This window comes from Galeopterus variegatus, unplaced genomic scaffold (genome assembly GCF_000696425.1).
Source record: "Galeopterus variegatus unplaced genomic scaffold, G_variegatus-3.0.2 Scaffold845, whole genome shotgun sequence".
Taxonomy (NCBI): Eukaryota; Metazoa; Chordata; class Mammalia; order Dermoptera; family Cynocephalidae; genus Galeopterus; species Galeopterus variegatus.
The window spans coordinates 756,477-779,282 of NW_007726956.1; the positions used below are offsets into that span (position 1 = coordinate 756,477).

Below are 22,806 nucleotides of genomic sequence, written 5' to 3' on the forward strand. Positions count from 1 at the left end.
ACACCTGGTGGGCAGAGCCTACCTGTTTGTCCTGCAGGTCCGAGGAGAGCTCATAGCTCTCGGAGAGTGACCGCGAGCGCTTGATGGCCTCCTCCTCGGCCTGCTTGCGCAGGATGGAGGTCGAGTGCTGCAGCTTGGGCCTCCGTGAGCGCTGCTGCTGCCCTGGCAGCCCCGAGTACAGCCCATAGGCTCCCCCCGATGTGTGCTCGTAGTGGTCCGGGCTCAGGCTGGAACCGGGCACCAAGGGGCCCTGGTGGTAGGCTGAGGGGCTGTCCAGGGATGTCCCGGTCTCGCTGCTGGGGGCCTCGCCCTCGACGCTGCAGAGGAGAGAGAGGCAAGAGGCTTCCTGTAAGTGGGAAACCAGAACCCAGGGGGCCAGGGCTGGGGCGTGGGCAGGAGCCCACACCACCTGCTCTTGTTGTTTTTCCCTCGGGCCACAACTGTGTCCCACATGCAGCCAGAGGAACCCTGCGACTGCGAAGACCCTCCTCTCGGCACCCTCCCAAGGCTCCCACCCCACTCACTGTTTTCTCTGTAAAACTTGCCACCCTCAAACACCCAATACACTTTACTGATTGAATTAGCTTATTGCTCATCTCCCACGTGAGAATGTCCGCTCCCTGAGATGTGCCCACTGGGTTGCTGATGATCTCTAGCACCAGAGCAATGCCTGACACACAGTAGGTGCTCAGGAAATACCGACTGAGCGAATCCTGTCACCTTCTCGTCTTCACTCCCACCACCTGGATTAAGTACACCTCTGACTCCCCCCCTCCACCATTTTTTTTAAAGCAATAATTAACAAAAGTGACTCTTTACTGTGCATCTTGATCTTGGACTTCCAGCCTCCAGAACTATTAGAAAATAAATTCCTGTTGTTTACACCCCCCCAAGTCTGAGGTATTTGCTATGGCAGGCTTGGAAACCAGCACAATGTTACACACACATTTTTCTCTAAACCTTAAAACCAGTCTGCAAAGGAGAAATTATTAACTCCCCCTGTACAGGTGAGGTCACAAAAGTACCAAGCAAGTGAATCAGGATTCAAGCCCAAGTTGGTGGGACCCCGTTCCCCTCGATCTCACTGCCTCTTGTCCCCACAACATGGTGCATCAAGTAGGAGTGGGGCCAACTGGTAAGGACAGAGCGGGACTGGCTGACTGACTGATCCCAAATCATGAACTTTAAAGACCTTTTCATTCTGTGCAGACACTGGTTTCCGCTGCAGATTGCTTTTCAGTGTGGGACAAGGAGCGAAGGGACAGATTTATGCAACAAGCTTCTAACACAACTTGCAGTTGCTCTGCCAGGTTCCTGGTCCCTATAAGATCCCTCAACCTCAGACTGGAAGGGACTTTAAAGACCCTGGGATCCCTGGGGCCAAGGTGGATGTCTCACGGAAAGTGGCACAGCAGAGAGAAGGGAACACGGGCCCCACCCAGGCTGTAGTCCTTCCTCAACGGTCCTTTCTTCAGATCAACAGGACGCCTTGCAGCCCCACGCCAACTGGTCCACCCCAGCCCAGCTCTGCTTCTATGCCTATTCCTCCTCCACAGGGCCTGCCAGGGTCCCATTGCCAAGTGTAGAATATGACAGTATTCACCGACTCCTAGGAGCACCCTGAGAGAAACCAAGAGAATGGGGACCCAGGGAAGGAGGGCCCGGAGCAGAGAGGACCAAGGCCAGCCACCCAAGTGGTGGGAGGAGCCTGCCCTTTGATTCCAATCTCACCCTGAGCCAGGGGTGGGTGGCAAATCTCAGCACTTGCTTTCCAGCTTGTGGTTTAGAAATGGGACTTCCATTCCACCAGCTGGTTCCTGCCTTCAGGGACAGGCAGTGGGACATCCCATCCTGCTGCCCAGGGGCTAAGGTGTGACAGAGGTGCTTCCTTGGGAAAGAGCCTGGGCGAGGAGATAGGTGACCCAGGTCCTTTGCCTGATTCTGCCTTCATCTGGCTGTGAATCAGGGTAGGTCACCCCTCATTTCAAGGCCTCAGTTTCCCTCTCTGTAAATACAAGTGGGTTAGACTAGATTCCTTAGAGGTTTCTGAGGAACACAGCACTTTAAGATGCTCCCGACATCACAATAGTCACCCAAGTACCCTCTCCTGCAGCCCACCCCACAGCAGCTTCCTGCGGGCCTAGCGTGTATGTGCTGTGTGTGTGCCTCATGCGTACGTGCTGTGTGTACACACCTCGTGCGTATGTGCTGTGTGTACGCCTCGTGTGTACGTGCTCTGTGCACACCTCGTGCACACGTGCTGTGTGTACACGCCTCGGGTGTATGTGCTGGGTGTACATGCCTTGTGCGTATGTGCTGTGTGTACGCCTCATGTGTAGTGTGGGAGAGAGGAATGGGGACAGGCAGATCTCAAAGTTTTCCCATTCTTTTGTTAAAACTTTGAACAGTACCTCACAATAAACACTCGGCCCCTCAACCAACTGTTGTGTGAAGGAGTGAAGGAACCCCTGAACCAGACCTCAGGCCCGCCATCCTCTGCCCAGAGAGGAGCAGCCGGCTCTGCTGGGGAAGCTCCAGCCTTTGCTCCTGCCCCACTGTTCTCCTCCCTCTTGCCTCATCTTTGCAGCCTGCTAGCACACCACAAGGAAGCATTTCCACACACACACATCCCCCAAACTGGAAATGTTTCAATCAGGGGCCGAATCTGTGTTTCCAAGCAAGAGGCTGGCAGGAAACAGTCTCGTCCTTGAAGAGATGCAGCCAGGGCTCCGTGCATAGGAGGAGAGGTTATTTTTTGTTGGTTTTTTTTCAAAGATGACCAGTAAAGGGATTTTAACTCTTGACTTGGTGTTGTCAGTACCACGCTCTCCCAAGTGAGCTAACCGGCCATCCCTATACAGGGGATTTTAACTCTTGACTTGGTGTTGTCAGTACCACGCTCTCCCAAGTGAGCTAACCGGCCATCCCTATACAGGGGATTTTAACTCTTGACTTGGTGTTGTCAGTACCACGCTCTCCCAAGTGAGCTAACCGGCCATCCCTATACAGGGATCTGAACCCGTGACTTTGGTGTTATCAGCACCACACTCTCCCAAGTGAGCCACAGGCCAACCCTAGGAGGAGAGTTTTACACAGCCTCATAGTCCTGAGTGAGCAGAAACACATGGAGGCTGACAGGTGGCTTCCCCGCAGGTCCCTGAAGGGGAGCAGAAGCCCCTTGGTGGCCTAGGGACTGCTTCTGAGCTGCCAGGTAGCTCCTTCAGGTGGTAGTTGGTCTGGACCCTCGCTGCTGCCCGTGACCCACGAGCCAGGATAAAGGGGGACTGTCCACCTCTTCAACCCTTTCCCATGTGGCCTGAAAAGAGCTGCAAGCAGGCAGAACAGAACGTTCTTCCTGACCACAGGGAGTGAACAGTGAGTGCCTGGTCTGCCAGAGAACTGGAGAGAATGCCATTATTCCCGTCAGCCATGGTTTGGGCAGAGGGGGCTGAGGACAGAGAAGTAGGTGACAGCCACTTAACTCAAGGGCTGTGCCTTGCTCTGGCTGCTGGACGGCTGGGGTCACAGACAGACATCAGAGTGGGCATCACCTGCTGTGGAGGGAGACAGGCTTTGGGCCCAGGGGCAGGACGCTCTTTGGGATAGAATTGGGAAAGAGGTATCTGGGGACAGGCAAGAACTTTCTGGGGCTGTGATAGACCAGGATTTCTGCTCTGGGCACTCACTGACTCCCCGTGCCTCAGGCTAGCAGTTCCAGACGTGCCTGGGAGAGAGGGCCAGGCCTCCCCTCAAGGCCACGTTCTCCAGGAAGGGAGGTTCTGACAGTCACCCTGAGCCTGTCCCTTCAGTCCCTGAGCACCACCACTTTAGTACCCCCTCTCGCCACCTCCTCTTGCTGCAATACAACTACCACCATGTCCCATCAAGTTTACGTGAGTGGTGTACGCTTGAGTTGTATGACAGGCAGCCTTTCCACACTCCAAAAAATCAAAACCAGCTTCAAACCATCCTGATAAGAAAAGAGACGGCCAGGATATCCTACTGCAACCAGCATGGTGCCACAGAGGTTCCTCCAAATGCCGTGTGGACAGAAGTGAGCATCGCAAGAATTTTTCTAGGTAGCTAAAGATCCCATCTTGAGCCAGAGAATAAATATCACAGCGTGGTCCCAGTCAGAAGCTACACGTACGAGACACTAAAAGAGAGTGTTTTCTCAGTCTGAGCCTATCTGAACTGATAACAAAAAGATAATTTTTTTTTTTTAACTGCAAATGCCCAGTGTTGACAAGTATGTGCAGCAATGGGCACTCTCAGACTGCTGATGTGGGTTCAAATCAGTATGGCTTTTTCAGAGCACTAGCGAGGAAAAGTTATCAAACTTAAATCATGCATATGCTCGACCAAGTTCTGGCTGAACTCATAAAGATGTTTTCTCTACAGTAACACCCTGAAGTTCCAGGCTGTAAGCCCCTCCTGCTTCCCAATTACGGGCTCAGCTCTGCCCTCCGTTTCTACCTGTGGGGAGGAAGAACTGTCATATGTCACAGAACAGTCATCTTCTTCCTCCCTACGGCAGAGGGCAGATGCCTGAGTGACACAGATCTTGGCTTTAAAATGAAGTTCACACTTTATCAGAGTGCACAAAGCTCTAGGCGGGACTTCTGGGTCAGGGAACAGCCAGACCAGCCCTATTTCCCTGACCCCATGACTGCCTCCAACCTCCTGAGCTCAGCTGCTCAACATCTCACCACCCAGTTCCGCTCCCTTGGGGAAACTTTTCCCACCACCCCATTCATCAGACAGGACTGAACACATCAAAGAGGATCCTCAACTGCACCCCAGAATTCATGATCTCTCCCAGTTGCCTGGGCCACATGCAAATCAAGGAATGGGGCAGGGCACTGTTCCAAGTCCCTGAACATTTCCTGACAGTTTTGAGTCTCTGGAACATTCTATGGCAGTTAGGTGGATGCCACCCAGAGCTCTCAGGAAATTCTCCTGGTTCAGCAACTCTCTTTCCAGAGACGTGTGCTAAGAAAATGAGACCAAGTTGCAAAGAGGTAAATACAAGGGTTTTCACAGCAGTGTTGTTTCTAATTATAAAACTTTAGAAATAATCTAAATGCCCAACAGCAAGGGATTGATTTAAATTAATCCTATATTCATATAACGGAAATAATGTCAAGATGGGAGGAACATACGGTTTGATGGTTGTTCTTATGAAAAAAACTGGGAGACTTTTCGTTACCATAAAATTAATGTGAACCGATGCAGTACTGCAGCTGGGAAACCAATCACTAACATGAATAAAAAGCCAGCAGTGAAATAGCCCTGTTGCCCGCGGGTTGTCAGATCACAGCAGAGACAGTGTCAGGTGCTGCACTGGCCCCAAAGCCCCAGAGCAGGGATGGCAGACCTGGGGCAGGTGCTTGACCATCCCCCTCTCTCCCTTTTCCTCCTCCTAGCGCCCCTGCAGACATTGCTAATTGATCAGACTCCCTCCTGCCAATCTGGAGCACAGCCTTTGCCCCCTTCCAACACAGCACTCCACACAACTGATCCCAGCTGGCACATGAGATGAACTCCACACTCACACCCCTGCAGACATTGCTAATTGATCACAGACTCCCTCCTGCTAATCTTGGGCAAAGCCTTTGCCTGCTTCCAACACAACACTCCACACAACTGATCCCAGCTGGCACGTGAGATGAACTCCACGTGCCATGCCTGAATAACAGTATGCCAGGAGAAAAACTCAAGGTCTCCTACCAAGAGCTGGGACTGCACAGCCAGGAGGAATGCAGCCCCAAGGGAGATATCCTGATCCTGAGGCCGGAGCAGATTTCTCCTGCGCATACAACTAAGACCACTCTCATGTGGAGAGGGCTGCTTAGGAGGTAGTGAGCTCTCTGTCACTGGAAGTGTGCCAACTGTGGCAAGTCAGACACCCATCAGAGATGTGGTAAAAAGGGACCTTAATCCTGGCTGGAAGCCTGGATCCCAGTACCACATGGCCCATCTGAATCTGTACTGTTTACTTGTATTTCTTGGCCTCTAAGGAGCCACACTCAGGTCTCAGCTCAAACCCCACTTCCTCCACGAGGCCATCCCCACCTACCGCAGCACCCACCCCACACACTCTTCCTCCGCATGTAGACCACCCAGAGCATGTGTGTGTGGTCCATCCACCCCACTGGGGGTCTTGCCCTGTGAGGGCTGGAGACAACTGCCCAAGGATCCCCAAAAGCCTCCATCAAAGATGGGAATGGCCAGGGGAGGGAGACCTGCTCCTTCCCATGGGATGAGCTCCATGTACCCAGGATGGGGCCCTGGTGGTGGGACTGGCCAAGGGCAGGCTGGAGAACAGGCTGGAGAGCTGCATGTGGATGTGCCCACACTTTGCCCAGTGCCCCGATCCTGGGCTCAGGCACAGCCGGCCCTCCTCCTCCCCCAGCCTGGGGACTCCAAGCTCTGACACAATGAAGGTTGCCCCAAGCTCCTCTCCCCTCTCCAGTTTCCCACACATGCCTTCCTCCCCTGGAGGTGGTTTGTGTTATCTTTATTGGGGAAATGGCTGGGTGAGGCACTGGATCACTACAGGACAGCATCCAGAGTTTCCTACTGCCCTAGGACAATTGGACACTGCGTAAGAACAGAGAACACATTTTGAAAAGTCCCCTCCCCCCGGCACTGCCCCTCTGCCAAGTGAGGGGGCTGAACAGGCTCCTTGCTGAGGCCTCCAGATATCTGGGTTGGAATTCTGGTTCCAGCACTTGCCAACTGTGTGACTGTGGGCAGGAATAATTCCATGCCTCAGTTTCCCTTCCACTAAAATGGGGGTAGAGTACCTACTTCACAGAACTGCCGTGAGGCTTAGCAGAGTTGATACAGTGAAGTCCTTAAAACAGTGCTTGTCTCATAAAAAGTTCTTCCTAATGGCTGTTTCTGGTTATTCTTTGACTAAGAGGGCCCAACCTACCTGACCTGGCAACTGGAGGTGGGAAGCAGACAGGCCCTGTGCCCAACTCGGGGTCACCTGCCCCAGCACCCTGCCTGCTACAGGGCCCCTCTCTCCATGGACACCCACCTGCAGGCCGCAGCACCTGACCCCAGGACAGAGGCATGTGAGACCTGGGCCAAAGATATCCCCCACCAGCGCGGGCCACGTGACTGGATAGCCCTACAATGGGACCCTGGCCCCACAGCCCAGATGGCGGCAGATGCCACGTCCTGACTCTAGCTGGGGAGTGAGTCAGGGGAGGGGTGGTGGGGGGAGGCCTTGGCCTCTCGGCCACGGATGTCTCTAATTATGGTCTGTGAAGTCATGAATGACTTTTCTCAAGAAAAATGTTAGTCAGAGTCAGAGGAGTCTCTGGGCACTGGTGAAGGGACAGGAGGGAGGCTCGCTCTTCACCCCCAGTGTCTTTGATGATGAGGAAGGTGATAACAGCTAACGTCTATACAGTTGGCAATGTTCGAAGCTTACATGTCACTGAACAGTCCTCTCAACCACCCTACAGGCACAGAGAGGTTGAGCCCTTCCCCAAGGGCACACAGCTAGTGAGTGAAACCAGAACCTAGGCAGTCTGGCTCCGGAGCCCAAACACTCATCCACTGTGGCCTCTTACCTGTGGGGGGAGCAAGTGGGTGCTGTATACACACACACACACACACACACACACACACACACACACACACACACACACACACAAAAATGCTGTAGCCCAACCATCTCAGAGGAAGCTAGGACCGCTGTCCTGCAGATGAAGAACTAGGGGCTCAGTGGAGTTGAGTCACTGAGTCAAGGTCAGCCAGATAGGGCAGAGTGGGACTGGGACATGACCCCAACGGAAGTCTCTGCCGCATGGCTGCTCAGAGGAGCAGCATGCAGTTGGCATGCTGAGGGCAAGGCTGGGGTCCAGAGGCTGGAGGTCCTGGGGTTGTGCCTGGTCATGAGATAAATAAGATAAATAAGCCTGGGTTGCGTGTGGCCAGCTGTGGCCACATCACATAGTGAAGCCACACTGTTCCGATGGGGCTGGGCCCCACGCTGGAGGAAGCAGGCAATCTTGAAAGCCTGTCTGTGGTTAAATGTCCCCGCCAGGAGCCTCAGGCCAGACTCCTGGCAGTCTGCATAGGCCAGAGCAAAACAGCCTCCTGAAATATGTATGCCCCTCATGTGTCCACGCCTTGTGGCCTCCCCGACGCTCTGCTGTCAGGGTTTTTGATTTCCAGAAAGGGAGTCTAGACCAGGCAGGGCAACTCACTCCCTGACCTCACAAGTTCCCTCGTGGGGCTTTCTGCGGATCTTTGTTGCCTAGGCCACATTAAACAAGGTTGATTATCCAGAAGAGGGAAGGGGATGGTCTTGCTCTGTGCCAGGCTAGGTGGAGATGGGACAGACTGCGGCAGGGTCTGGGAAGAAGGTAAAGGTGGGGAAGAAACCGGAGACCATGTCCTCTAAGCAAGAGCAGGGATGTTGCCGCTGGGGAAGGGCAGCTGCCACCCCAAGGTCTCTGCAGGGTGGTCCGGGGGCGGGAGAGTGAAAAGGGGAGGGGTAGGTGGGTCCATGGGACCAGAAGCAGGAGCTTCAGGGAGGTATCGGTTTTCACCAGTTCAGCGATTTGGGAAGGGGCTGCCTTGGGGGCTAGTGCTGCTGTTCAAGCAGGGTCTAGAAAATCGGTCTTCCTGGACGGCTGTGGCTTGGGATGGGTCACCTACACATACCCACTGTGCCACGGGGAAGCCCAGCACCAGCTCAGTACCCGCGCCAGCTAAGTATCGGGATTGTACCCTGCAACAATTCCACCAAGACAGCACTACTCCTCCCATTCTGCAGATGAGGAAAATGGAGGCTCAGAAAGGATTGCAGAGCTCAGAGCAGAGCCAGGAAAATCCTTGTCATTCTTCCAGTCATTCCCACTCTGGAATGTTCCCGGGCCTGCAGGCAGCCCCCAAGGGCTGGCAACCTGGCCCCAAGGAGCAGTGTACAAGGACACAAAGGGGTGGATTTCAAGGGAAAAGTAAGCGTGTACAGAAGGGACGCAGATCTGGTGTGTCCGGCAAGCCAGGGACAGCAAGGGCTTTCCCAGGGGACTTGGGAGGCTAGTCCTGTGCAGGTCCCCCAAGTCCCCCTCTCTGGTCTTGGGGGGGAGGGGAAAGGCAGAAACTGCATTGATGCCTAAAGCCTTGCAGCCAGGACCACAGTTGGTAAGTGGCTCTTGGAGAGGACAGATGTCCGGCTGGTGACTGAATGAACTTATGAATCTCCTGGGAATGCCCCAAGCTCTCCCCTCCTAGGGAGGAGGAGGGTGGGGACCTCCTAGACTAGGGCCTGGTGATGCTACTCATCCCCCTGGCAGGCAGGGTTGGGATGAACATGCTCTGGAAAGAAAGATCCTCAAAGGGGAGGGGTGGTGAGCAGGAGGAGGTTGTCCCAGCACCCCCAGTGGAAATCTAGGGAGGGTGGACAGAGAGGGAAACAGGGTGACCCATGTGAAGCACACGCATGGACACAGATGCTGAGCCTTGTGCCCAGAGCCTCCAGGCACCATCAAGGCCTGGGACAGAGCAGCCTGGGAGGCTGGAGCCCTCGTGTGAAATGACAAGATTCAGAGTGCAAGTCTATGTGAGGCACTGACATAACATCCGATGTGACTTCTGGCTGGTTAACCAGGAGCACTGTATACAAGACGAGGGAGGTGATGATCTTTCTGGACAATCCAGAAGTCACCCCTGCAGGGCTTGGCACGGGTGGGGTGGGGCTCAGAAGAGCATCTGCTTTTACTCAGCATTAATGAAGATATCCAGTAATCACAGAGGAACCAAATAAACCCAACATCCCACTGCCCAGGCACCTTCCCTTTGACGACTAGTAGACATCTCAAAAACAGGTCCAAAACAGCCCTTCCTGCAGGCCAGTTCCTCAGCAGCCTTCCCCACTTCGGCTGACAGCAACTGATCCTTCCAGCTGCTCACTCTTGGCAACCCTCTTTTCCTCACACCCTATTTACCATCTGTCAGCAAATTGGGCTGCTCCACCTTCAAAATAGAGCTGGCATCTGATCGCTTGACTGGCCCCCCTTCCACCAGCCGAACCTGTGTGGCCCTCACCTCTCCCCTGCTTTATTGCCACAGCCTCTCCACTGGGCTCTTCTGGCCTCAATTACCACCCCGCCCCCACCCTTCTCCACTCAGCAGCTGGGATCCTGTTAAAACATGACTCCAACATTCTTCCTCTGCTTCCACCTTGCTCGGTGGGATTAGAGCCCAAGTCCTCACAGTGACCCAGAAGACTCTGCAGGACCTTGGCATTCCTCCTGCTCCTCCTCTCCTGCACCCTCTTGGATACCCCACCCCAGCCCCACTGGCATCCTGGCTAACTCTCCACACTCCAAGCACACTCCTGCCGCAGGACCTTTGCACATGCTATTCCCTCTGCCTAGCATGCTCGTCCTCAACATCCAGATGGCTCACTCCCTCACCTCCTTCAGGTCTCTACTCAAAGGTTACCTGGCCTCCCTCTTTGAAAACTGCTCCCCCTTTCCAGACCTCCCTTAGCCTGCCCTGCTCCATTTCTCTCTATAAGCACATACCCGGCAGCACCACACTACTATTTGCGGGTACATTATGTTTGGTTTCTCCGTGAGAATATCAGTTCTACAGAACTGAGTCTGCAGACAGCATCTGCATGCAGGAGGTGCATACACGCGCGCGCGCGCGCGCACACACACACACACACACACACACACACACACACGCACTCTGAGCTGTGACTACCGAGCCTGGGAGGCCTTTTTATTTTTTTTAACCCAGACCCTTGAGGGCTGCTCTCCCTCCCATGTAGGGACTGTACGGTCTGAGGCAACGGGAACCCTGGACCGGGGTAGGCACCAACTCCCAGCAATCACAGATGAAGCCTGGCTGTGGCGGGGTGAGGGGAAGGATGGAGACTGAGGATACTTTAGAGGATTGTGGCTGAGAGGAAAGAGGAGCTAGGCTGCGAGACAAATGGGTCTGGGGTTCCAGGGAAGGTGCGGCTTTTGAGCTGGAAGAGACCTGAGCATGTCTGAATGGTGACACAAGAGGGGGACCCTGGGAGGACCCAGAAAAAAGGGGCTTTGCGCATGGGCTGGGTTCACCGGGGCTAAGCTGGCGGGCAGGGATGCAGCCAGGTCAAGGCCCTTCCTCTGGGGCCTCGCTTTCCCTGAAGGGCAGAGAGGAAGGTCAGTCGACAGCAGAGGGGGCCTGACCCCCTTGTCCCCACAGCAAGCTGAGGCCCAGGCAGGGCTGATTCCAGGAGGCCACATCCCCTGCCACTGGCTCTTGGTCTCCAGCTCCAAGCCTCCTGGCCTCCAGGACCCACAGATGTACCTCTCAGGTGACCTCCAGGAGCCTGGAACTGTCTGGAACTCCCCTGGAGAGGCTCAACCACCACCTGCATGGGGACACTGTCACTGACTGCCTCACTGCCTCCAGGGGAGGGGACCATGGGCGGGGACCTGTCTTGCTGACCTCCCAGGGACGAGATAAAGTCAGGCCCAGGTCCGCCTCGCAGGTTGCAGTATTATGTTTAATTACTTGCACCAAGACCTCCAGAAGTGGCTTTTATATACATATAGAAATATAGGACTCCAAACAATGAACTTTTCAAAGTGGAGGCTATTTTTAGAGCTTTGCTTACTGAACCAACATTCAGCACTTCCTCGCTTGTCAGCTGCTGTTCGCGAGATGGGCTGGCAGCATGAGGAGATACGGGCAGCAGCCAGGAGCGAGGGGTCTTCTCAGGCTACTTGAGCATAGCGGGAAGATGTGGTTTTTCAGGATGCCCCAAGCTGGTGGGAGACACAGTGGTGGCAGCCCCCTCATGCCCATGCCCTCTGGTCCCAAGCATTTTGCACAGCTCTGCAAGGCACTTACCATCCTAATGTCACAATGACATGAGCAACAGCAAGATTCTGGGCTACAGTCCAACACCTGGGTTCCAACCTCCACTTCTTTGAGCCTCAGTTTCCCACCTGCAAGGTGGGGCAAGGCTGCCACTCCACGGCAACATAGTACCCAGTGAGCCCCGCTGACCACTAATGCTGGGCATAGGCATTCAGGAGGGACTTCGGCAGCACCCGTCCTCAGACAGGGGCTTGTTCTCACCAGAACAGAGCCAGAGGGAGCACAGGGAGGTCTCTGCATCCCGTGAACCAAGGCCATGCAGCCAGGCCCTCACCCTTGTTTTGTCAACAACACATTCTGAAAAATCGTCTTTCTTGCCCCAGGGAGCAGGTAGCTCCAGCCTCCTGACCCAGTCCTCACTCCCAAACGTAAAGAATGCTGTCTGCCTGCAGGAGCCGGAGCGGACCTGCCCACTGCTCAGTTCATGAGTCACTCAAAAGCCAGAGGCCCAGAGTGGGCTTTGGACACTAGAATTTAGGCTCCAGGAGATGGGGAGAGGTCAGAGGGCAGCCCCAGGAACCTGGAATGAGATGTTCCCTGTCCGCTTATGACTTTGGGAACTCCCATTGGAAAGAGCCCAAGGGTCTCAGTTATGCATGAGCACCGCACGTAGCCCAGGACTAGGGGAGGCCCCTGTGGCACCTGGTGGCAGTGTGGGGTGTCTCGGCAGGGCTGGCTCAGCCACAGTCTCTCAGGGCATGGCAAACGTGGGGAATGGGGCCATCCATGGCAGGAGGGAAGGAAAGGGGGTGTCTGGATCTACAAGTGGTATCTCTCCAGATCTCCACTGTCTATCACATAAGCTCTCAGGCTTCCTCATAGCATGGCTCAATCCCCAACTTCACCTTTATTCGTTCTTTCTCATTTAAAGTCTGTCTGTCCCCCTGAGAAAGTCAGCTCCAGAAGGGCAGAGATGTGTGTCTGTTTTCCACATTAAGGGATCTCCAATGTCTGAACAGGGCTGGCTGGGCACACAGCACATGCTCAGTCAGTACAGTATTTGTTGAATGAATGAACTGGTGACTAAGGAACCCGCACAACCCTTGGAAGTAGACACCAGCACTCCTAATACAGAGACATGATGCCCAGTGAACGAGAAGGATCCAAAGCCACAGAGTGGGCAGAGAAGCTCCCCTGTGCTGGGGCATAACTGTGTCTTCTCACCCTCCTATAATTCACATGTGGATGGCAGGGCTACTCCTCTGGCATTTACAGGTGGTAACACCCAAGGCCTGGAGAAGAGCAAGATTACACAGTCACACAGCTGATTCATGGCATAGCCTGGCAGGCACCTGTGACCCTGGAGCTGTGTCCATGCTCCCTCCTTCACTCTGCAGCTGGGTCATGAAAACACTGAATGACTACGGAAACCAGTGAGTTCCTCCAAGGTACAGACATGTGTTCAATGCACCCAGAACACTGTTCCCCAGGCTGTGAGTCACCAAGGAGCAGGGACTGAATGCAGCCCCAGTCCTGAGGGGCGCCTTGGGCTCAGCACCGCTTCCTCCCATGCCCTCCTCTCACCATCCTGGGAGGCCCTCCGGGCTGGGCCAGGCACTGGCAGGGCCTCAGACAGGAAGTGGGAGTGGAGACTCACTCCACAGACTGGCAAACTTGCGCTTTTACTTGGGCTGGAAGCCAGCTGGCAGAGGAGAGCTGTGGGGCTCTGGGTGGGAGGCTGATGGAAAGACCCTACAATCGGGCCCAGCCAGGGCTGCTGCCTGGCATCACTATCAGTTCCACACAGGGCCCCAAGGTACCTGAGAATCTTACCCTACATCCTGGAGACCAGGGCACCAAACCAGGGAACAGGCCTAAAACAACATGAAAATCAGCCCCTTAATGCCAATCCACCTAAACCCCAGATGGGCAGCCTTTCCAGAGGAAGACTGTGAAAAAGACCTTTATTCTCCCCAGTGCCATCTGGGCCAGGGCCAAGGCAAAGATGAGGCCCATCCATTCAGGACCCTGGGCCTCGCCCTCAGGAGAGTTGGCCAGGAGACCTGGCATCCACTCTGCCACTCCTCATGAGGAGGCCTCTGATTGCACAGAGCTCTCCATAAGACAGAGAGACTTCGTGCAAGGGGTTCACAAGGTCTTGAACACAGATTGGCAGCCCCAGGCCCAATTTGGTCCACCCAGCATGCTCTGTGTATCCCAGTGTTTTTTTTTTTAAAAAAAAAAACTGAATAAATCACCAACATTTTAACATCTAGACATTTTATATTAAAATCCAGGTTTCTAAGGCCGGCCCATGGCTCACTCGGGAAAGTGCGGTGCTGATAACACCAAGGCCATGGGTTCAGATCCTATATAGGGATGGCCGGTTGCTCACTGGCTGAGCGTAGTGCTGATAACACCAAGTCAAGGGTTAAGATCCCCTCATCAGTCATCTTTTTAAAAAAATAAAAAATAAAATAAAATCCAGGTTTCTGATTTCTCTTGGAGTGAAAAACAACTGGCCACACTGGGCACATATTCCACTTGATGATCATCAAATAGAGCGGGTGGCAGCCACATCCATCAGGCAGCACAGGCTCCACAATTGCCACAGTCCCCACCACTCCCTATGTACTGTCCACACCTAGTCTGCTCCTTTCTCTTACATCACCTTCTTGCCTATTGAGGACACCTACGTTTGCCTGAGATGCTTGCAAAGGGCCAAAATTCAAGGCCCAATGCAAAGAGCAGAACTAGGATCTGCAGCTTGAAATCAGTAATTACCAAGAAACCTGATTTAGAACACCAAGTGCTGTGAGGCAGGGTTCAAGAATCCCCACAGCTCTGCACAGCTGTGGGAACACCAAAGACTTCTGCTCTGGTGGGTCCTCCGAATGCTTGATTTTTTTCTTTTTTAAAAGATGACCGGTAAGGGGATCTTAACCCTTGACTTGGTGTTCTCACTGCGCTCTCCCAAGTGAGCTAACTGGCCATCCCTATATAGGGATCCGAACCCTTCACCTTGGTGTTATCAGCACCACACTCTCTCAAGTGAGCCACGGGCCGGCCCTGAATGCTTGATTTTTATAAGACTCTACCAAAGTACTATCATCACACTGACCACAATCCACAATCATATGGTCACCATAACTACCAAGCCTCAATTCACCAGATGCCCTCTTTCCTAAGTTCTATATAATTTAAAAAGCCATCTGATACCTGGTGTTTATTCCAAAACTGGACTGTGAGGTGATATCCAGGGATTTAAACCCAAGCTCCACCCACCCTTGGCAGCACCCTTTACCCACCTTTGAGAACACCAACCTGTGTTTGGAATGATGCTCAATGGCTCTGGAAGTACCTACAGGGAGGTTGGGGGAAGATCCGGATGTAGATCAAGGAGATTGGGTCAAGTTCCAGCTTCATCTCACTTCCAGGCTGAGTGACCCGGGCAAGTGACCTCACCTCCTTGGGCTTCTGTTGTCTCATCTTTACCATGGGTGTTATCCCTGCCATGCTTACCCAGTGGGAGCGTGGGAATCAAGTGAAGACATGCTTTGCCAATTGTCAGTCTCCCATGGGGCTGTTTCCGTTCTGTGCCATAGACCAGAGAAGGGCTCAACTGCGAGCCTTTGCTGGGCTTACCCAGGCCAGAACAAGGGACATCAGCAGAAGCATCCCCCAGCCCAGCCTGTTCAGGAAACCAGACACATCTCTGGTGTGTCTGTATAAAGCTTTATACTTTGAAAGGCCTCCTTCCTTCCACTCTACCCACAGATTACCTGGTCTTAAGACACAAAGTTTACAAAACTGCTTCCCTCGCCATGACCTCATCTGGGAGAGCCTCACCCTCTTCCCCTCCTTTAGTTTTTTTCATGAACCATTTCCTATAGCCCGCCCTCTGCCAGACCCTCACCCCCAGCTAAGCAGGGTGGATCTTGTTGGTTTTGACTGTATGAAGATGACTAGAAGCTTCCAATCCCTGGGCTCACTCGGAAAGATTTTTCAGAAAACACACACACACACACACACACACACACACACACACACACACACACACACACAGCCAAAGATCCTCCCAGCTGAGCCAAATTAAATACAGAGGCCTCTAGTTATTTCCATACGCGTGAAATGGACTTAAATAAAGCAGTTCTCTGTGGCAGGCTCCAGCAGACAGGGCTGGGCCGGGTCCTAGGAACACCCCGGGAGGGCCAGGCGGGAGGCACAGGCTGAGGGGCTTGGCTCTAGAGTGTGGGCACAGAGAGGGAAAAAAATGCCCATTGCGGAGCCCTGCCTGTCTCTCGGCCCATCCTGCTGGCCAGGGCCAGGGGTGTGACCATTCCAGAGCCCAGGACAATCTTGGCTGTTTTTAGGTGCATAGCAAAACTGAATGGAAAGTACAGAGACTCTTCTATACCCTCTGCCCCAACATAGGCGCAGCCTCCTGCACTATCAACATGACCCCAGCAGAGCGTTCAGTTGCTACGGTGAATGAACCTACACTGACACATCATCATCATCACCTAGAGTCCAGGTGACATTCGGGCTCACTCTTGGTGTTGTATACAGCAACCTTTTGAAGTAAGTGCTATATCATCTTCCCATTCTGTGGATGAAGAAACTGAGGCAGAGAAGCAAGGTGACTTATCTGAGGCTACATGACTGACATGGAAGGTGAGGGGGATGAGGGGGACCAAGGTGCTGGACCACCTGTCGATGGACCAAGCTACTTCACCCCTCCCTGCTCTGTCAAGCTCTTCCCTCTGAGGGGCCAGCCCACCTGCCCTGTCTGCCCTTGCAAGACCTGCTGCAGGCGCTGCCCAGAACTGCGGCACAGCAGCCACCAGGCTCCACAGCACGTGAGCATTTACCTGACCCAACCGATCCCTCGACTGCCTGCAGCACCCAGAACAGCACAGGGACACAGAAAGGGTCTGGGGGACAAATGAAGGCTTGGAGTAGGGAAGTCCCCTCAAGCTCCCACAACAACAATATTAGCACACAGAGAGCCCTTCTCTAGTGGCTGGTGCCCAGCAGGCAAGAGCTGTGTGGCCTTGGGCAAGTGACTTGGCCCCTCTGTGCCTCTGTTTCTCCATTACTGTCCACTTTGCAGGGCTGCTGTGAGGGCCACATGAAAACACACACAGATCCCCAGCCTGGGCCTGTCACCCAGGATGTGCTCAGAGTAGCTGCTGTGATTATCACAATGTAGGACTGCCATTATTTCCTGGCACCGCACAGGTGCCCTGGGGACTCAGGGGGCTAGAGGTTGCTGAGCAGGCCAAGGTGGGAAGAGGCCATAAGGAGAGCACCCTTTGCTCAGAAATAAGCATTCACACCTGACGACAGTGAGGGGTGGACTGACCGGAGTGTGGTCACGCTGTGCTCAGAGGCAGCACTGGGGTGTGGCTTTTATTTGTTTTTAACTAAACTTGGTAAGGGCCATCTCTGTGCCAACGACTGTGTTAGAAGCTGGGGGCAGTAACAGTATGTTCATACTAATGACAGTGACCGAAATTTGTTGAGCACCTACTATGTCCAGGTGCTGTGGGATGGGCCAGCACTGAGAGGGGGTGGCCAAGATGGGTGGAGGTGAAGGAAGGGCAGGAAGGCGACTGTGGCATTCTGGGCGCGGCCTGAGTGGTTCAGAAGCAGGAGTGTGTGTGTGTGTGTGTGTATGTGTGGGGGGCAACACATTTCCTTTGGAACTTGCTGGATTAGAGGTACCCACAAGGCCCTTAGGGAGAGTTGCTGAGGTGGCTGCTGGATGTCAGGTCCTGGGCTGAAGCCAGATCAGAAACCCTAGAACGGAAGACTGTGTGAGAGGAGAAAGGAAGGCATGGGACCCTGGTGCTGAAAGCTGCGTGTTGAAGGCTGCGCAGAGACTAAGAAAGGTGGGGCCAACATGTCTGCAGAGCGTAGCAGGTACCACAGCCTGACTCCACCACCTGGCAAGAGGAAACCCTTATCTGATGGGAGAGGGCTGAGAGTGACAGTCCTGTCTGGGGAACCCCTGATCTGATGGGAGAGGGTTGAGAGCCACAGTCCTGTCTGGGGAACCCCTGATCTGATGGGAGAAGGCTGAGAGCCACAGTCCTGTCCGGGGAACCACTGATCTGATGGGAGAGGGTTGAGAGCCACAGTCCTGCCCGGGGAACCCCTGATCTGATGGGAGAGGGTTGAGAGCCACAGTCCTGCCCGGGGAACCCCTGATCTGATGGGAGAGGCCGAGAGCCCATTTCCACGGCCCCACCCTCAAAGGGTCCTGGCATGATGGAAGAGAAGCAAGTCCTTGCACCCTTGCACTCTAACCCAGGAAGGCCCTACCTGATGCAGAGAGTCACAGGTCTGGCCTCCCTGGTCACTTCCAGAAACAGGGCCTACCACATGGGTCAGGCATCACTCGGTCGCCAGGCTGGAAACTGTCCCTAGCACAGGGTTCTCCAGTTAGCTGACACAGCCACAAGTTGCTCAGAGGCCCACCCCAAGGACATGACACCTCCAGGGCCAGAAATGAGGCTGACCACGAGACAGGTCCTTGATTTAGAATCAATGAAATATCTAGGATTTGCTTCAAAATCATCTGGGGGCAATGAAGTAAAATTGCACATGGGGACAGTCACACCATTCTCTCTACTTGTGTGTATGTTTGAAATTCTGCATAACAAAAAGTTAAAAATAATGATAAGTCTCTGCTATCTACCTCAAGGCCTATTATCTTCTTGGCCCATATTGCCACTTTTACAAAATGAGTGAGGAAAAGAAACCCAAAACTTGCACACTGAGAAAAGTCAATGACCCAGTGGGCACGCAGCACCCCATTTGTTCGGCAGCACCTCCCCCACCCCACCCCTCAGCAGCAGAGGAAGGATCTGCTTCCCCAAATACTTCTCCAATCCCCAGCCCACCCCACAGCAGGGGACCAATGGCACTGCAGGGCTTGCACAGGTAAATAACAACAGCAGTGACAATTATAATAACTGTAGTTAACACCAATCAGTAGGAACATCGGAGCAGCTGGCATTGACTAAATACCTATTACATACCTGGCACTGTCCTAGCCCCTTCTCTCCTATCACCTAGGGTGGAGAGTCACCCCGATACTGTCAGGGAATCTGGAGGATAGTTCTTAGACCCTTGACTTCCTAGGGCTGGCGGACATGTTTTTGAGATGCGGGTCCCTGATTAGAGCTTCCGAGGGTCCTCCACCCACTGTGCAAATGGCAGTGCCCTGTGTACCTGTTCACAGGTGGCTACTCAGGAAACCCAACACTAGCTGCTGCCATTGGGGTGTGCATGAGCCAGGCCCAGCAGGGGTCCTGCAGGCTCCTGTTTTTCCTCCTCCTGCTCCTCTGCTCCCCTACCCCTCCCTGCCTCTGCCTTTTCCTTTATTCCAACAAGCCCAAGCTGCCCAGTGATGTTGGGGAGGGGGAAAGAGGACCTATACATTAACCAGAAGACCAAGTCTACATTCTGCAAAGGCTGAATATGTTACTTTCATTTCCTATCCTCGGTGTCCTCATCTGTAAAATGGGAATAATGCTAGCCACTTCACAGGGCTCTTGGGAAGTTCCAATAAGATAAGTATGTGTAAAATCCAAATGCCAGTTATCACTGCTTTTATTCTGTAGCCAGTTCCAGACTCAGCCTCAATCCTGTGCCAGACCCACCAGAAACAGTTGGGGCTTTGCCCAAACCCAGCTGACCCTTCTTCCCCTTCCTGCCGACGTGCATGGGGCATCTAATGTGTGTGCTCTCCCCACATTGTCTCTCCCTCCACTGGCCCCATCTGACAGAGAAGGCAGCATCGGCTCAAAGGGGGACCACCTTGCACCAGCCACACATCCAGAAAAGAGCAGAATCAGGATTCATGTGAGGTTTCTCCAGCTCCAATGCCACCCACTGTCCACGGCATCAAGCTGCCTCCCTACCTGGCAGCAAGACTGGCCAAAGAAGGCAGAGCAGCAGAACTAGGAACCTGAGGCCACTGACCCCAAGGCCAGGTTCTTTTAGCTCTTGGACTAATTAGGCTCCAGAAGCAGCCAGAGGTAGAACCAGGAAGCCAGAGCTGCCCCAAGCCTCAGAAACTCACCACAGCTCTGTTCCATCTGCCACAGGGCTAAGGGCATTAGCCTTAACATCCCCCCACTCCACTCCTTGCAACCCTGGTATGTCCCCAGGTCTCAGGAAGTCTCTCCCTCATGTATGGCGCAGGCCATTTGCCCATCCTAGCTAAGGAATCTTCATCCTAACTCAACTGCAAGCCACCTTTGCAATTTTTCCAATCCAAAGGCAAAGTGATTTTCTTAATACTCTTAACTGTCCACTTCTTAGCGGGCTGCTTGGACTGCCAGCTACAAGCACACACTAAAGTCTAGTCTGCCATCTGTCACACCATGAACAGCCCTCAGTTCTTTAACTGCTCGCCCCACTACCATCTCTCCGTCTCCCTCTTTCTTTTAACCCTGGCCTAGTCTGTGGCTGCAAAGATCAATTACCCACTCCCATCTAGAAACACATCTCCCCTGAACAAGTGATATGGTCCAGTTCCAGCACAGACAAACTTCTGGTCGAACTTCTCAGGCCTAACAAAACAGCCAAAGGCTACCATTTATCTGGTGTTTACTATGTGCTGTTTAAGCACTTTATGTGGATTAAGTCATTCAATCCTCACACAAACTCCATGAGCTCCTATTGTCATCCACCTTTTACAAATGGGGCACCAAAAGGCTGAGGAACGTGCCCAAGATTGCAGAGACAGAGAGGAGCAGAGCTGGGGTCAGGGTTAGGGTTACAGAAGGTCTGGCTACAGAATCTGCCCCCAAAACACTTACTTAGACAGCCTCCTTCGGCAGATGACCACAGGGTCATGAAGCTCACCCCTTTTTCCACAGATGTGGAAACTGAGGTCCAGAGAGGGGATGTGATGAGATGGGAAGCCAGGGTTCTAGGGAGGGGGAAGGCCCGCCAATCAGGGCCAGCTCTGGACAGGCCTTTCTGGGAGGCCTCCTCTCTCGGGAGGGGAGACCCCTCGCATCTTAGTAATAACCAGAATAAACAATAACAATTACGACTAACGCCTATTGAGTGCCACTATTCTATGAGGCACCATTATAAATGCTCTACATGTATTAACGGATTTAATGCTTATACCACCTAGCCTTCCAGCCAGAAATAGAAAAGCAAACACCATTTGCTTCTGTCTTTTAAAACAGGCACTGGGGACAGACAGACTCCAACCCAGCCTGGGCGACAGGCAACTTCAGGAGAACCCTTCCTGTTTGTGCAAATGTGCAAAAGAATCTACACACCTAAGGATTCTTCCAAATTTTCCAGTTTATTAATGCTCCTTCTCCTCTCCCATAGAATCAACTTCAGCACCCACCTGCATGTGTGTCCTCTAATGACATCAAAGGCCCTAGCCTTGGGTTTTCTCACTATGCAGGAGCCCATCACCTTTGCACTGGTCCCACAGTGAGTCAGGGGATAGTTGGCTTTTGTCCTCAGACCCCATTCCCATGAGAAGTCTGGGCTGGGCAGTGCACACAGTACAAGGAAGCTACTCTCCAAATGCCACAAGTGCTTGGGACTTAAGGACTCTGTCCCAGAATCCCACTAGAGAGTTTGGGGAAGCAGCTCTTGGGGTCTGTGGGGATGGAGATAAGATACCAGGAGAGCTGAGTGAGTTGTCACCAACCAGCTTTTGGGCTGGGACATTTGGGAACATCTGGGGAATCCTGACACCAGGGGATACCAGACACCTGTTCTATGGCACGGGAAAGACGCAAACGGCTCTGTTTATGATGGTGACATATTTTGCCAAAGATGATTTAATCCCAGAGGAAGCAGAGCCTGGCTATGAAGAGCACAGACCCTGAAGCCAGGCAGACAGTTCAAATCCCAGCTCTAGCAGTCACTGGCTGGTGACCCCGGGCAAGTCACATAACCTTTCCCCACTTGAAAGATGAGGACAGCAGAAGCCCTTGCTCATAAATTGCTTTGAGAATGAAGCACTTTGCACAGAGTTAACTAAATGGCCACCACTGCTATTATTATTATTACACTGACCTTTGAACAAAGAGGAAAAAACAAAGGCAGTCATAGTTTCCCATTTTTACAAACAGGGAGGAGACTCTTGATGGTTTCACACTGGGGCTTTAGGTTCAAATTACACTGTCACCATGTCAGGAAGCTGCAAACCAAGGAAACAAAATAGAAAGAATGGGCCTTTCCATCAAGGAGCAAGAAGGCTGCAGCCATGTACGAATAAGGCATAAAAAGATATTCAAGTCAGAGCAACCAGGACTCAAAGAGAGAGACTTTACAAAAAGCCAGGTGGGCTCTAGAAATCAGTCTTCAACCTCAGAAGCCAGCAAAAAAATAAATTGGAAGGAACCATTTTAACCCAGCAGGAATTTCACAAAAGGGAAAAGGTGGTAATAATGATGGTGGTGATGACAGCCATAGTTTGTTGGACATCTGTATGCACCAGTCACCAGGCTAAACTGCACATCCCCCCAGGGGTTACTTTTAGCTCCATTTCACAGATGAGAAAATCAAGACTCAGAGAGGGAGGGCCGGCCCATGGCTCACTCGGGAGAGTGTGGTGCTGATAACACCAAGGCCACGGGTTCGGATCCTATGTAGGGATGGCCAATTCGCTCACTAGCTGAGCATGGTGCTGACAACACCAAGCCAAGGGTTGAGATCCCCTTACCGGTCATCTTTTAAAAAAAAAAAAAAGACTCAGAGAGAAGAGGCAACATATCCAAAGTCACACAGCTGAGGGGCTGGCCCGGTGGCGCACTGCTACAGTGCGCCGCTTGGGAGCGCAGTGGCGCTCCCGCCGAGGGTTCGGATCCCACATACAGACCGGCTGCTCACTGGCTGAGCGAGGTGCGGGCGCAACACCAAGGGGTGCGATCCCGTTGCCAGGCCCGGGCCGGGACGGGCGGG

General features: G+C 53.2%; 1 protein-coding gene across 3 annotated transcripts in view; it reads right to left on the reverse strand.

Moving 5' to 3' along the window:
* Window positions 1-22,806, reverse strand: part of IQSEC1 (IQ motif and Sec7 domain 1) — a 174,624-nt gene that overhangs the window by 47,584 nt on the left and 104,234 nt on the right. For all 3 annotated transcript variants that reach the window (XM_008572882.1, XM_008572884.1, XM_008572883.1), the window contains exon 2: window positions 23-317. In XM_008572882.1, the coding sequence (XP_008571104.1) occupies window positions 23-317 (295 nt within the window). The remainder of the gene's footprint in view (window positions 1-22; window positions 318-22,806) is intronic.